Source organism: Mixophyes fleayi, chromosome 7 (assembly GCF_038048845.1).
Source record: "Mixophyes fleayi isolate aMixFle1 chromosome 7, aMixFle1.hap1, whole genome shotgun sequence".
In the NCBI taxonomy this organism is placed as follows: Eukaryota; Metazoa; Chordata; class Amphibia; order Anura; family Limnodynastidae; genus Mixophyes; species Mixophyes fleayi.
In genome coordinates, this window is record NC_134408.1 from 10,301,397 (window position 1) to 10,317,869 (window position 16,473).

Below are 16,473 nucleotides of genomic sequence, written 5' to 3' on the forward strand. Positions count from 1 at the left end.
GGCGGATGGCGTTCTAATCAAGAATGTTTATTACAATATATTATATCAACCCAACTTCAAATAGAGTATTGTGTATAAAAATACAATAGTATATATAACCTCCAAAAGTAGGATATAAATACAGATCAACAGAAATGACATACTGCGCAGAGAAATGATGCTTGCAAATTTCTCATTTATATATTATAGATCAAAAAGACAGAGTGTGGCCAGTGCACTCTGTGTAAATTTTAAATCCTGGGCATATAGTAAAGATGCAGAGTCTGCAATATGCATTTAACTGAACAGCGGTATAAAAACTGTTGTATTGCTGTTCAATTGTATACGTGAAATATGGGGCGCTAAATTGCTCTCTTACCTGTTTAATTTTAGTTGCAGGTATCTTAATATATATGTGCAAAACTATGTGTTAGAGAGTGGCCACATCATGATGTGCCACATAAAGATGACCGATGTTTTAAATGTGCATTTCAAAACTGGTTACATGCAGCCAGGGCCCTGGATGAATAACATTATCAAACAGACGTATTTCTGTTTCTGGGTTATTATTATTATTATTATTATTATCATTTATTTGTTGGGCGCCACAAGGTTTCCGCAGCGCCTTACATAGTACAAACAGTAGACCATACAGGGTGAAACATTACAGAACAGTAAACACAAAGTACCAATGCTTCAGAAACTCCGGGCAGACATATGGAGTAAAGGCGGAGAAGAAGAGTCGGTATGGAGACAGGAGGGGAGAGGGGCCCTGCTCATGTGAGCTTACATCCTAATTGGTCACCTGCCGCCCTTAACAAAAAGTCTACATCTGTCCCTGGTGCTAAGGTGGACAACTCATTTAAAGTCTGAAATGTATTCATTCTGCTAATTCTAATGGGTCAAGAAAATTAATTAAAAGTATTTTTTACAGGAATCTCAATCATCAAGCTTCTATATGTGTTCACCTGTTCATACTGTAATGTTCTCAGTGATCTCTTCTAGCTCATCTAACGTGATTTCCCACTCATCCATGAAGCTGGAAGTTTCAACATACCTACAAAACAAACACAAATAAACTGTCAAACGCACGGCTTTAATTCTTAGCTCATTGCTGAAAACTAAAGGAATAGGATTTCCCAAAGTGGGTCAGGAATTTTAGGAGTCATTATGTATTACATTAAATAAACAAATTATTTTTAACATATTTTATTTAATATACTTCATTTGCAGAACTGAATGATGAGACTCAAAGACTTATCTTGGTAACAGGAAAAAAAAAGATTAAGATGCTCTCTTGTTTTACCATGATTTATTGACATGTCATAAGCAAACTACTCACAGTGTTGCTGGTGGAAAATCGTGTTGTACCAAAATCCTGGTGCCAGTCGAGATATCATAGTACCCATATATATACACTCGCAAATACTATACAGATTTTTTTTTACACTGCAATATACAGTTGAGCTAGGACAAACCCTCTCCCAAATCTAAATATGTCTGTACAGTTAAATTTGTCACTCCCTGACATCCCCAAAGTACAAAATGATTTTGCTAAGGTGCATAAAAAACTTTTTTTCCTTTTCTCCTATATAACTCAGCAATAATACTATTATCAATACTATGCTGCAACAACAGTATTTTAACCCTGCAATCAATAAATATTACTTAACTCTGCAACACTATTATATCTGCAAAATTATACCTAACTACCATAAACCTTCAATCAATACTGAGTTACTATATACTTCATATTATACTATACTACTCTCCCTCTTACTATTTTACTCTCTCTCTCTTGCGCTCTCTCGTGTGCGCTCTCTCTCTTAACACACACATAGACACACATACACAGAGAGGAAAAACTGATATCACTCACTCCAATTATTTTCTTATCTCCACGCACACACGTAGGTATATATGTGGACACCTACATATACAGAGATATACTTTAATGGGGTGGGATCCAAGGAAGGACATCTATAATAACTGAAAACAAGTGACAGGTGTTTCGCCATACATTATATCAAACTGTTTCTGCATATGTTACCTTCATTTTTCTATGTTAATATGAAACATTTCCCTATGATTGGTTACTTTCTGTAACATATATAACATGACACCTAACACATAGAGTGCACATTATCACACACAGGTCAATAATTCAACTTACGGTTGATATGAGCTCAAAATCTCTGGTGCCTCGTTCCTATATAAACCTGTAAATAAATGTGATGAATATTAGACAAACGGAACTTTATCAACACTGAAAAACATTGATGGCAACATTATTATTATGAGGGGTCTGACCTCTCTAGACAGTCAGAGCTTCAATAAGCAGCATCGTCTCTACCATGTATACAATGGTGAAGTGAAGTCAGTTTGCCAGTTTCCCCCAGATATACAGCCTACAGAATATATCTGGCACTTTATAAAAAAACAATAATTGTTGTGAACCTGTGGGCGCCCTAAATACAGGATTTACTAACAGGGCTCATTCACACTTATACATTGGTAATGTATTTTTCATTCGTTGACTAATGCCTGAAATGAGCATGAATAATAGAATGAGCGATTTCTTATGAGCTTGATCCCACCATTATGTTCTAAAATTTCAACATTTAAAATGTTAGAATGCAGAAAATCCTATTTCTCATGTATTAGCGCATGCTGACAGTATAATACATTGTATTGGTAAAAATACAACACATGAAAGTGCATGAAAACAGTGTTAAAAATAAATAATTATGACATGTATAGAGCCTGTGTTCATATTCATACGTTTTTACCCATTTTCTCAGTACATGTGAGTATGAGCCTGAAATGTTGATTTAGTTTTGAATGCATCCAAAGCAGAAGAGAATATTCAGGAGCAAAGACGGATCTCATGTAATCAGGATATTTGTGAGAGCAGACTTTTAATAATTGATGTTTTATGGAATTCCATATAAACAAATCAGCACAAATATTAATTCTTACAGATGTCAATTGTCACATAGCCTTGTGCTTGCTATAGATAGCAATACATGTAACACACTGTGCTTCTGTGTAATATGTCAGTCAACTGTTATGTGTTAATAGTTCCATTCAAATAACGCACTTACCTATATCTATGGTCCCTGTACTTCTCTCTATCGGATGCTCCAGGCTGGGATGTTTCACTCTGCAGATGAACTCTGACCCTTGGTCTGATCTTATTGATGGGGTAAATGACAAACAAGCTCCAAGGCTAAAATTGTGATCCTTCTGCCACTTCCTATCATATGAATCCATGTAGGTGTTGTCCGTTGTGATGGGCAGTTCCGTCATGTTTCCATCTTTCTTCTTGAACCAGGTCACAGTCAGATAATCAGGGAAATAACCGGAGATATTACAGGTCAGTATGACTGGCTTATTATCTTCCAGTTTGGGAATATTTATATCTCCGACTTGCAGGCGCCAACATAGATCTGCAAAATATATTTTATTTAGACTGAATATTTTTAGCCAGATTATATTTTGGTTTATAGAACTGTACTCAGCACATACAAATATATTTACCACAGATTAGCTACCAGTCAGGTTGATATGTACAATCTAGATATATTCACCATATTCATTTGTTGCTCATCACATTATTGTTTTACTTATTATTAATTTATAAACACGGAGCCGTAAACATGCAGGACAGTTGGAAACCACTTGTAATTGGCTGGCAGGGAGGGACAGACCCTGCTTTGTTACCTTATGACGGGCAGCACTGATGTAATAGTCTTTTGTTTCTCTGTATTTTTTTTCTTACCCTATTTGATTGTGATGACTGAAGACAAAAGAAAAGTTTTTCTCATTGCACTATGCAGTATCAAGAGTAGTGGAAGAAGAACATAATTGTATATTCCATTGGTCTTTTAAATTAAAAAAGAAGGAAAGAATATTTTATTTTATAGTTAATAAAGTGTACACACATGTGTGGGGAATGTTTTATTCAAATAAAAAGTATTATTGTCTGTGGTTTTTGTTGTGTTTTTTTACTGCACACTCGTGGTCTCCTGATTTTAGTTGAACCACCCCTGGCAGCACTACGGCTGGCTAAGGAATTGGGTAGGGGACACGCTGCTTGATATTTTTTATTATCTATTTATTACAGGTGTTTTCAAATTCATTTCCAATGGTCCATTAATTATAATTGAGTTCCTATATGTAGAGCACATGCTGGAAATACCACTGAAATGAAAGACACAGTGATATGTATGGGAAAAGCTCAGTAGCGATTAATCTGTTGATGCATTTTGCAAATGTATGAGAACATGACAAGCACATATAGACCACATATGAACTGCATGCCAAATACTTTTCAGATGCATGCTCAAATGCATAGCGTATATATGTTTTTATCCCGTGTAGTTTGCACTTGCTTTTCTTTTAGAAAATGCAATGCCAACATTTAAGGTTCCTTAGTGCCATAGCCCTAGCACTTTGTTGTTTAAGTTTTGACTAATCCTGTCTTCTTTACCCGGTGTAAGATCCCATGTCCTCAGCCCAGTGAGCTCATTTAACACTGCAGCAACAGACTGCGCAAGAACTTGGTGAAAATTTTAACAGATGTGGAAAGACAAATATACAATACAAGTTAACCCGTGCATGATACTCATGCATTCTAGTCAAATCAAGCTACTTAAGGTGTTAAAAAGGTTCTTGTCATGCATTTGGGCCAAAGCCCAGGCCTCCTCAGGGGAAGAGCGTTACTTCCCGACGTAAGTGCCCTTTTTTTAACATGGTTTTGTCCACATGTCACCACCTCATCATTCTTCTCCATCACCTCATCCTTCATTTTCATCGCCACATCTATCCAGATGTCTATCCAGACACAGGGATCTCTCTCAGCGGTCCTGAGTATCACACTCCTCTCACTCTGTCACCCCCGGCAACCACCAACCACTCCCCACTGTCACCCCAGGCAACCACCAACCACTCCCCACTGTCACCCCCGGCAACCACCAACCACTCCCAACTGTCACCCCCGGCAACCACCAACCACTCCCAACTGTCACCCCCGGCAACCACCAATCACTCCCCACTGTCACCCCCGGCATCCACCAACCACTCCCCACTGTCACCCCCGGCAACCACCAACCACTCCCAACTGTCACTTCTCCTTCAAGAAATATATATATACAAGTTAACCCATGCATGATACTCATGCATTTTTTTGTCAAATAATGTCAGTATACCAAATTTCAGGTCATTCGGATGAGCCCTTTCTGAGAAAACAGTTTTTTACACAGACACAAACACACTAACACACACACTAACACACACACTAACACACGCTGCTACACATGCAGGGGAGGATCTAGAAAATGTTTGTTCCCCGGGGGGATGTTAGGGTGGGGCGATTTAGGACCCGCCCCCTTTCCGACTTCCGAGGCTGCCGGGGGCTGCACAGTAAGTGCAGGTCCGCTCGGCAGTGACAGGCAGGGACAGTGTGTTTAAAACACAATCAGAGCAGCCGGGCAGCACACTGTCACTGCCAAACGAACCTGCACATACTGTGCAGCCGTTGGCAGAAAACCCCTGCTAGGGGGGGGGGGCGATTGCCCCGATCGCACCCCCCTGGATCCGCCACTGTACACATGTGTGTTCATGAGGTAAAATTACCTCACGAAAATGAGTTTGACCCCTCAACTCGTCAATAATGTCAGTATACCAAATTTCAGCCCTTTTTGAGGTTTTTTTTCCACACACACTAAGAATTTAGTAGGTCAGGTAACCTGTGCATGATACTCATGCATTCTAGTCAAATCAAGCTACTTAAGGTGTTAAAAACTCCCCACTGTCACCCCCGGCAACCACCAACCACTCCCAACTGTCACTTCCCTTCAAGAAATATATAGGTCAGTGTATAACTCCGTGCAGCAGGTGGCGTTGCAGCTTGGTTTGTTTTTTTCCACACACACACACACACACAGACAGACAGACTAACACACGCCACTAGACATTTATATTATAGATTTTTTTTTTAAATCTTTATAAACACTTTTAACAATTAACAAATTAAATTAACAAATTAAAAACATCTTAGTATACCAAATTTCAGCCCTTTCTGAATTTTTTTTACACACACACTAAGAATTTAGTAGGTCAGTGTATAACTCCGCCCAACAGGTGGCGCTGCAGCTTGGTTTTATTTTCTCCACACACACACACACACACACACACACAGACAGACTAACACACGCCACTAGACATTTATATTATAGATAAGATAGATCCTAATATTTGAAGGCAAATATTATCAAAATGCATTTTGTATATGTTATGTAAAAGTAAACATAGCTGAATTATATATATATATATATATATATATATATATATATATATATATATATATATATATATATATAGTGATTTGTTAAATGGTGAGGTAATCTGTTTTATTTGTTTAAGGGAACATATACATCTTTGCAGTTAGCTGTCACAATACAGCAACAGCAGTTTACAGCACTTAATTCCTGTTAGTTAATCACAACTACTGAAATTTGGCATTTTCACAATTGGTTGGACAATGTACATTTATTTTAAAAAGGAATTCAACATTGTCCTCTGCCACTGGTTGATTGTATCAAAAGCAGCAGAGATGTCAGGAGGAAGAGAATGATTGTTATGGGGAACTGTTTTAAACATTTTTGCAAAATTCAAATATATGAAATGCACAATCAAATACCTGTTCAGAACAGCATCAATAAGAATCAATTGAAGTACATTAATTACCCAAAAACAGATATCAGACTGACAGGTCTATAATTTCTTGGTTCTTATTTTGTTAATTTGTTTTTAAAGATATTTTAGTATTTAATGTGATTTTTCTGACATTTCAGGAACATTGGTTTTGGTGGTTGTTGCCTAGTATCATATATATATATTCTCTGTTTGTGATCCTCCATATATGTTCTTACCTCTTATAGACAGTGATCTATACTCCGGCTCATCCATAGTCTCATGTTTCCATGTTACATGTACTTTGTTCTCAGGATCAGTAAATACACTTGTAGGTATCGTACACACACTGGTAACATCATATGTGCAATCATCACGTACAGCAAATGTTTGGTTGGGAGACATTTGAAATATGTTTAACTTATATTTATTCTGCCATTTTATGTTTATATCTTTAGGCCAAAATGTCTGCAGATTCAGGGAGAACTGAACACGAGAAGAATCAGCCACTGTGATCTTTATAGGCTCCGTCATATGAGGCTTAGCTGTAAAATACAACAACATTGGAGTTTTAGGTGCTGGTATATGGTGGTAATGTAGAGGACTTACCTGTCCGGGGCCGTCGTCATCCCTCGGGCGGCGGTCCCCTCCGTTCAGCCGGGACGGTGAGCCAATCAGGGCTCACCTCCCGGCCATTTCAAAAAGAAACATGGCGACGGACCAATCCGGGCCCGCCATGTCATCACGTGGCGTCGCGTCGACGCTACGTGATGACGCTAGCGCGGCGCCGACTATTTAAGTCGGCGCGCGCGCCGCCATGTTCAGTTCGACGGCGGAGAGAGTCAGAAGAGGACGTGTCGCGGAGAGCTGCGGGATCAAGACCAGAAGAGAAGCCAGCGGAGACCAGCAGTGGCGGCAGAGAGCCCTTGTTAGGGCTAAGAGCGCCTCTGCTGCCTGAAGACCGGCGGGATCAAAAGCAGAAGCCGGCGGCAGAGCAGAGAAGCAGCGGCAGGCGGGGAAGGAGTCCAGGAGAAGCTCCCCGAAGACAGCCCCAGGTAAGGCCTTGCCAGGCAACTCCTCTCCCGGGCCCACGCCCGCAGTACATATAATAAAGTCGGGCACAAGGCCCGTTGGCACTCTAAAGTAGGGGCACAAGGCCCAGGGACCTGGGCACTAGGCCCCAACGAAGTAGTGGGCCAGTAGGCCATTAGTATACTGATATAAAGGGGACAAGCCCCTGTTAGTTAGAAAGGGGGACTCAGAGCCCCAGGTGTACAAGGGCACAAGGCCCTTAGGTAGTTAGGGGCCTAGAGGCCATAGGAAGGCCAGAGGGCCTGGTTAGAGGCTGGTAGCCTGTAGGTTATTAAGGGCACAAGGCCCTCAGTTAGTTAGAGAGGCCACAGGCCTCAGGCAGGGGCTAGGACCCCCTAGGTAGTAGGGCATAAGGCCCTAGTGAGTGGGCTCAGAGCCCTGAGTTAGAGAGGGGGCGGAGGCCCATTAGTCAGAGTAGAAGGCTCTGTGTGTAGCTGGGCAGAGACCCATGGTGTGTAGGGCATAAGGCCCTGGTGGTGTGTGGTAGAGGCGTGGGAGCCTCGTGAGAGTAGGCGCGGTCCTGTGTGAGGTGAGCACACGTGGTTAGGAGGTACGGTCGAGCGTAGGCTCCCGTGGTGCTGTAGCAACCTGCTGGTTGGCTAGCAGCGGTGTGTTCGGGTAAGTAGCGGCAAAGTACTGTAGACTGTATTTATTCTGTCTGTGTGGCGAGTGTAGTTTACATTACAGTATTTTGGTGTGCTTTCTAGCTGTGTCCAGGGGCAAGACGTCAGGCCCCCATTAAAGGTAGGCTCTTGTTTCCTGTGGTTTTCCTGTGCTAACCCGTGCTGTGGGGGACAAGTGTAAGTACCAGCATACACATAGTCAGGGGAGAACACATGTAGTTTTCCTGTCCCTTAGGTCCCCGGGGTCACACTGGTACCCAGAGGGGGGTGGCTGAGTGAGTTGGTGGCAGTACAGCACACCTTGAGGCAGTTCCAGGGGCGGCCGTGGTTCTGATCAAGGGTCCTCAAGGCCGGTTCCGTGCAGGTGGACCTGTGGTTCCGGACGTAGGGACACGTGTGAGATACCCGAGTACAGGCAGTCGGGCGGTTCAGTTCGATCGGCTGTTCCGTGCGGCAGTCGGCCCGCGGGTTAGTGTGCTGTTTTACTGAGCCTCAGCCGGGCTTAAAGAACCCGTACTTAGGGCCTGTGTGTGACTCCATAGCAAGAAGGCAGCTTCTTGGTAAGACCTGGGTGAGGGGGTTAGGAACCGCCCTCCGGTTTAGGCTGTGAACACCGGCTGGTGTTCCCCGTAGCGTGTAACTAGTAGTTCCGTTAGTGCACCACATTTAGTTAGTCCTAGTGTTTGACTTAGTTGCGTTGCCGACCATTAGAACGTTGTTAGGGTCGGGTCGCCGTTGTAGTTAGTCCAGTTTGTGGGTGCCATCTTAGTTCACGGAGAGCGTAGAGGGAGGCTGTGTGTCTTGTCATCCGCAGGAGTCGGGAAGGTGCAGGAGAACCGGATCGGAAGTGGGAGTGTCCCGGTGAGTATCACGCTCGATTCCTCCTTTCGGTTAGGCCCTCACCGGCAGGTGTGTGAGGCACTTGAGGCGGGATTAGTCCTCGGATTAGTCTTGGCCTTCAGTGCCTGTAGTCCCCCGCGTCTTGGCAAGAACAAAGTGAGGAGGCGGCAAGGAGCTTGGACTGACCGTGTCTTCGTCCCTTGCCGTAGTCTCGGACAGCCCTTACTTGGTAGACTCGGTTTAACTGTGTGTTTCCCTCTTAGGCGTTACTTGCGGGCGTCCGGAGAAAACCCAAACCGGGACCGAGGTGGGATCCAGTCATCCACGCGGATCGTGGTAAATTCGGAGGTATTAGGAGGTAGTCGCCCTGTGAGGCACATCTCCTTTAGGGACCTTACAGTATGTCATACAGTCACTTCTCCTACAGCCTTCATTGTAAAAATATCATAATCCATTCAGTAACATTTTCCATACCACCACTTCTAGGCTTCTACTTCCATCACTCTACCTACACATATATTATAACTCTATTCCCACTGATTAAACCAAGAATACTACCATCACTGTGTGATACATCATTCAAATGTCAACAATGAATTAGTAAAAGACTTGATTGTATTGTAAGTCTGCTTGTGTCATTGTTACCACTGACCATCGGCCAAATATTATCTATAATCAGCAACAGTGACATCTGGAGGCTAAAAATCCATTGCACTCCATTTAAATAATTATAAGCAACGACAAAACAATAAAACAAAACTAAAGTTATTTTCTACTTAAATAATGTAAATTGCAAAATTTATATTTTATTTGAAACAATATAATTAACAATCATGATTTTATTATCCTTAGATTTGGGACAGAAGCAAATTTGAATGAAAAATATAATATACAAACCTATTTATTATACTATATAATCCTGGAAGCTTGAACTAGTTTTTCATTCAATCTAGGCAATATGTATCTTCTCAAAGTTAGTTTACTTTGTGTGATTCCCTCTTATCCACCACAATGAGACGTCAGATTTCCCAGGTAAATTCCAGCTAAAGTGGATGGGCTTTATATATATGAAAGGTTCAGGGGTATCTTTCCAGTGCCCTTAGGCTGCTACCTCTCATCAATACAGAAGGAACAGGACATGTTTAGCCACCCACAGCAAAACGGTCTCAACAAAGCAGATAGCTTAGAGCAGACAATAAGCAAGAGGTCCTTACGTTCCAGCAGTCACATAGTATCAGAAATTTATGGCACACCCAGATGGATGGTTTTTCTGGAGCATTCAGGAATCTCTTTGACACTACACATATGCTCTGAAAATGCTGCTCAATCCCCTTGAGTGGCATTTATTATTGTCCTTATACCTAGTTTTTTTGGGGTGGGTGCTCTCCTGAATACATATAGCAGATTACAGAAAAAGAAGGCCGAGGATATTCAGATATGGGGACACTTTAATTCCAACTTAATACTAATTCAAAATTAAATTTCCATATTTTATTATTATTTATTAAATTATCAATATTCTATATCTCCCAAATACTCAATAACTGTTCTTATGCATAATATCAAACTGTTGATTAACTATGTATAAATAAAGATATGATTAATAGATAAATTTAGGAGACTGAGAGTTCCCTTCTCTTATCCTGTTGTTTATTCATTTATTCATATTTCTGGAACCAAACATATTGCTGCAAACTGTGTCCTTCTTGTACCAGAAAATGTCCAAGTATAATATATGATTCAGGTATACTGCCTGAATAAATTCAGGGTTTATTCCATACTTGTCATAAATTGTGGGCAGCACAGTGGCTTAGTGGTTAGCACTAGGACTGGGGTCATGAGTTCGATTCCCAACCATGACCTTATTTTTGTGGAGTTTGTATGTTCTCCCCATGTTTGTGTGGGTTTCCTCCGGGTGCTCCAGTTTCCTCCCACACTCCAAACACATACTGCTAGGTTAATTGGCTGCTAACAAATTGACCCTAGTCTCTCTGTGGCTGTCTGTGTGTGTATATTAGGGAATTTAGACTGTAAGCTCCAATGGGGCAGGGACTGATGTGAGTGAGTTCTCTGTACAGCACTGCGGAATCAGTGGCGCTATAGAAATAAATGGTGATGATGATGATGATCCCGGAGGGGGGGTCAAGAGGAAGGAGCACAAGTTGTGGCCAGGATCAGGAATAAGACCTGCACTCCTCAGATCCAGGAGGATTTCTTTAAATTCAGGAGTCTCCCAGATATTCCGGGAGAGTAGACAAGTATGATTTATTCCCTACAGGCCGGTGTAATCATTAGATTCCACAGGTTGAGTTGTATCATGGCAGTTTCCAATGGTTACTCATAAAGCCGTGGTGGATCCCCCTTGGGGCAGATAATATCCAAACACTGATTACAATATTTACCAACTTTATTTCATTTAAAAAGGTTTTAATCAGTGTGTGCATTCATTACAAAAGGTGTTTTGTCAGTCAGCAGTGTCATAATTTATATCAGTCATTACAGTAACTATACAATTCCCACTTTATTCAGTCCTTCTTATATCAGAGACATAAATCAGTATGACATCTAACTCATAAGTGTTTCCTTTGTGAACTCAGGGTTAACTCACAGTGATCCTGCAATATCAGGTATTTCACATCAACATAATCATTCTATTAATTCCTATTAATTTATCTGTGTGTCACATATTAGAAGCTTCACACTTTATTGTGAGTCTTGTTAGGAACAGCAGGTAATTGCTGGCCTTACCTGATGCTCATTGGTGCCAGGGCTGGATTAAGGGAATGGAGGCCCCTGGGCTAAGGGGGCCTCCATTCCCCCGTGAGGGCCCCCCCCGGTGAGCCGAGCCGCCCCCTCCCTAGGTGAGCCGAGCCGGGCTGCCCCCAAGGCACTTACCTTCTTCTCCTAGCATTGCGGTCCTTCCCAGGCGCGCTGTACGCTCTTTACTGAGGAGATCTCGTGAGAGTGAGACTCACGAGATCTCCTCAGTAAGGAGACTACAGCGCGCCGGGGAAGGACAGCAGTGAAAGTGCTCAGCAGCATTGATCGGCCGGGGGCACCCCCGCTCCCAACCGATCAATACTGCTGCTGAGCACTTTCAAGGGCCCCCTGGATGCCAAGGCCCCTGGGCTGTAGCCCAGTTAGCCCTAGGGTTAATCCGACCCTGATTGGTGCCAGCTGATTTAAATAGCTACCTGTTTCATTTACACCTTGTCGGTTACCAAGTACCGACAAATGTGTCTATTTCCATGGGAACAGGGATTCTATAGGTGAAGTTCACATCAAGACCGGTTCTGATAAACAGAGGCTTTAGTTCTGTATACACACCTGATATTGCAGGATTATAGTGGTAGATTTGTCTGCAGTGAATGAACCCTGAGTTCACACAGGAAACACATATGAATTATGTGTCATACTGAATTATTTATCTGGTATAAGAAGGACTGAATAAAGTGGGAATTGTATGGTTATTGTAATGACTGATACCACACATACAACAATAATTGATGCACAAACTGATTAAAATCTTTTTAAATGAAATGAGATTGTGAAATACTGTAATCAGAAGTATGCTCGTGGATCCATTGTAAACTGGTATGATAAATCTGCCTGTAATGAATAAACCCTGAATTTATACAGGGAATGTACCTGAATCATATATAATACTGGGTCATCTTTCTGGTACAAGAAGGACACAGTTTGAAGTATTACGTTTGGCTCCAGGAAAATATGAATAAACTATTGGATTCCCATAAAATATAAGAGATGTTTGTTACACATTTTGAGTTGTCATGTAGCAGTCTAGAAACATTGTGTAAGGTAAGTGACCTAGCAAGTTTTCCCAGCCAGAAAATCTATATGCTACTTCTATGCCCTATCCCTCATTATATGTAGGAATAGTGCTGTTGGTGTTGGCCCATTAAAACATATCTACATTTCATAGCATCAAGGTTGATTGAACAATTTGTTGATCTTAAGGGTCACTTGCTCCTTATGTCTGTGTTTTATAAAGTTCTCGTCCCTAGCAAAAACAATACACATATGAAGTGGGACACATACTTGTAGGTGTAGTCTGGGTTAGGCAGTGAATTCGGACTCAGGGATACATGATTTTTACATAATTGTCATGTACAACTTATGCTGATAATTTATCAAAGAGCTGGAACAGCTTCTTATTCATACTCTGGTTATGAAAGGTATGAAAGGGAAGACCAGAGCTGGCACCACATTAGGCAGCTTTAGACAGCTGCCTAGGGCACCAGACTCATGAGGGCGACACTGAGGCCTAGTACAAGTACATGTTTAAAATGATTTCACACATACTCAATAGAAGACAGCAGCGACACAGTGAGGCACCCTCCTCTCCACTACCGGACATATAATCTGGGATAATCAGGGATATTAATACAGATAGCAGCAGCACTGTGCACAAAATACTGTATAAATAAAGGTAACAAGTGACTTTATTTGCTGAGTTTAAAGAAATAGAAGCATCACCTAAGTTATATAAATAAAGCATTAAACTGTTTTTTTATTAAAAGCTGGTGGCAAGGGAGCATTTGAGGGAAAAAACTGATGGTCAGATGGGCAATTTTTTGCTTTGTTACGAGTTCTAAAATGTGACTATTCCACCCCCCCCCCCTCCTCTCACACACACACTTTAGAAATCCTTTGTTTGCCTCTGGGCAACAGCATTGCCTGAACAGCGTTCTGCATCAGACATCAGTGCATCTGGAATCTAGCCTGCCAGACAGCCAGTAGGAGGTAAGAGTTATATGTATATTACAAAAGCCAAGTGTGTGAGGGGCAGGAGTGTGGGTATTGGGGAGAGAGAAGGGGTGTAAGTGGGGTCAGTAGGCTGAAGCATTGCCTAGGACATTGAGAATCCTTACACCGTCCCTGGGTATGTTTAAGTGGTGGAGAACATAGTACAGGAACAGGTGTAGTCAATAGGTGGGCAATGAATAGGCCAGTCAAGCAGCTTGGAGGCAATACTAGTTTGGAGAAACTCAGATACTCATCTGGTGATCCCAGCACATGGTAACCATCTACCTAAATAATATAAATAGTGTTGGAAAGTTTTATTCAGTCCAGGTTAATTGCCAGATCACAACCTAACTATCACTGTCCTGCCCCTGGGTGGGATCTGCATTAGCACAATGAGTAAGTTGTATATAATTTGTTTTCTAAGTCTCCACCAGGATGTGGTGGGAGCCTTCAGTATTGCCTGAGAGTATAGATCTTATCTGAAAGAACAGTGATATAAGAAAAGGGGAAGTGACCGAAATGATCAGAAGTGAGGGAGAAGAAAACAGAGCTGCCACTGTTTTAACATAGTGTCCTAGTAGATAAAAGGGTTCTATGGTAATTATATTGACTTTACCTATTTATTAGTGGTTGGATATTTGGGCTTCCTGCACCTGTGTTGTGAGCAAAGTATTGTCCAAATTTTCTGCCAGTGTATGATATGAGTAGACAGATTGAGATATGATAGTTGTCTTATTAAACTATACCATGACCTGTAATTTGAGACCACAGGTTGTGAATTCAACAGGGCCAAATAAAGGTCCATCAATTGCTAACACCATTGTCTGTTGTCGACAAGTATCCTTCAATGTAGTACAAGGGGTTGAGGATGCCTCATTGCTACTGTCAAGCTGAGCTGGCTAACATCCCCATGTGTGTATTTATAATAGTAAATATTAAAGATTGTTCCACAATACCTCTACACTACTGAGGATTTATTAAATAAATCAATGAGGAGAACTTCCAGGCTCTGTTATTGACTTTCCACCTTTCACATGTATGTGCTCTTGGATCAGTCAAGCCCTAGAGTGAGATATCTGGAATCTGAAGCCAGTCAGTGGTCATATCTTACTAATATCTGGAGTTAATCAGTCTTTATATTGATATTTATCACCGGTGGAATATGATCTGTACAAATGATTTGAACACTCACCTATGACATTGAGTTGCCCTGTGTTCCTCTCTATGGGTCTCTCCAGGGAAGGATGTTCCACCCGACATATGTATTCTGCCCCCTGGTGGCTTCTTACTGTGGGGGTGATAATCAGTTTGGATGTACAGCTATATGTATTATGTGTATTTTTATGTGATTGGATGTTTGTAGTAGACATAGTATCAGACTCTTCACATATCTCCTGATCTTTTCTCCTCAGCCATTTCACAGTTACAGCATCTGGGAAATACTCTGAGATATTACACTGTAGGGTGACTGGGATGTTGTTAAATAATTTGGGTGTCTCTAACTCTTCTACAACAGGATTCCATGAGTATTCTGAAAAAGAAAACATGAAGAATATATACATTGGGAACTATATACGCTTTAAATATGTTTATGTAGCTATACAAATAATACAATGAATGCAGGTAGCCTTTCATTGGTACACTAGTGGGTCAAAGCTTTAAAGGGACTTGGTAACATGTTTAACACATAGGACATTGGAGAGGTGGCTTTATTTCCCTCTGATGTATTAAAACTATCAACCAATATGTCTGTATTGTTGCATCTATATCAAGGCTGCTTCTACCAAAAGATTAGGTGAAAATTTTGTCTCATGCATCTATAATTAAAGGAAGCAGCAGAGAAGAGGTTCTAACCTCACTTTTTAGTTCTCAACCTGCTCTTGCCCCCCATCTACTGTCCCACCTTAGTACCTGTGAATGGTTTGCCTATAGTATAAATATTGTTACTTGTCTGATCTGGAGAACACTATACTGGTCTAACTACCCTTTCTGGGGCCAATACATATTTTTAGCCCCAAGCTGGTTTTACTTTCACTAATAAATGTGTAGACATTTCTAAATTTCACAAATTAATTCTCACTCTCTTGCTTGGCTAGTAGTCTTAACCTTTGTTGAACTAGGTGGGGTGTGACATACCCCAGCAAGGTTTAAACTCCTATAACTTTTTAAAAAATACTACGCGCAAGTTGCCGTTTAGTGTAGCTGGAGATGCGATGTTGCCAGTTTGTGTAGTGATGGCGGTTTACTGTGGTGAGCGCTAGCACTGGGAGTACACATTTGTAAAGTGTGCGTGAGCATCTCATACCCCACCTAGTTTGGCACGTAGTGAAAATAGTGAGATACAATATTTTGGTTTTTATTACTTTTTTGCTTGGTTTTAGGTACATAGACTTTGAAATGTGTTATTTATAGAGATGGGCGGGCTCGGTTCCCCAAGAACTGAACCCACCCGAACTTTGCCTATCCGAGTACCGAG

General features: G+C 41.4%; 1 protein-coding gene across 1 annotated transcript in view; it reads right to left on the reverse strand.

Moving 5' to 3' along the window:
• Nucleotides 1–951: 951 nt before the first annotated feature.
• The window catches only part of LOC142098450 (uncharacterized), a 126,648-nt gene continuing 111,126 nt past the window's right edge, over nt 952–16,473 (reverse strand). Inside the window, exons 4-7 of the mRNA XM_075181296.1 lie at nt 6,915–7,220; nt 3,084–3,428; nt 2,153–2,198; nt 952–1,036 (exon numbers count right to left, since the gene is read on the reverse strand). Coding sequence (XP_075037397.1) covers nt 952–1,036; nt 2,153–2,198; nt 3,084–3,428; nt 6,915–7,220 — 782 coding nt within the window. The remainder of the gene's footprint in view (nt 1,037–2,152; nt 2,199–3,083; nt 3,429–6,914; nt 7,221–16,473) is intronic.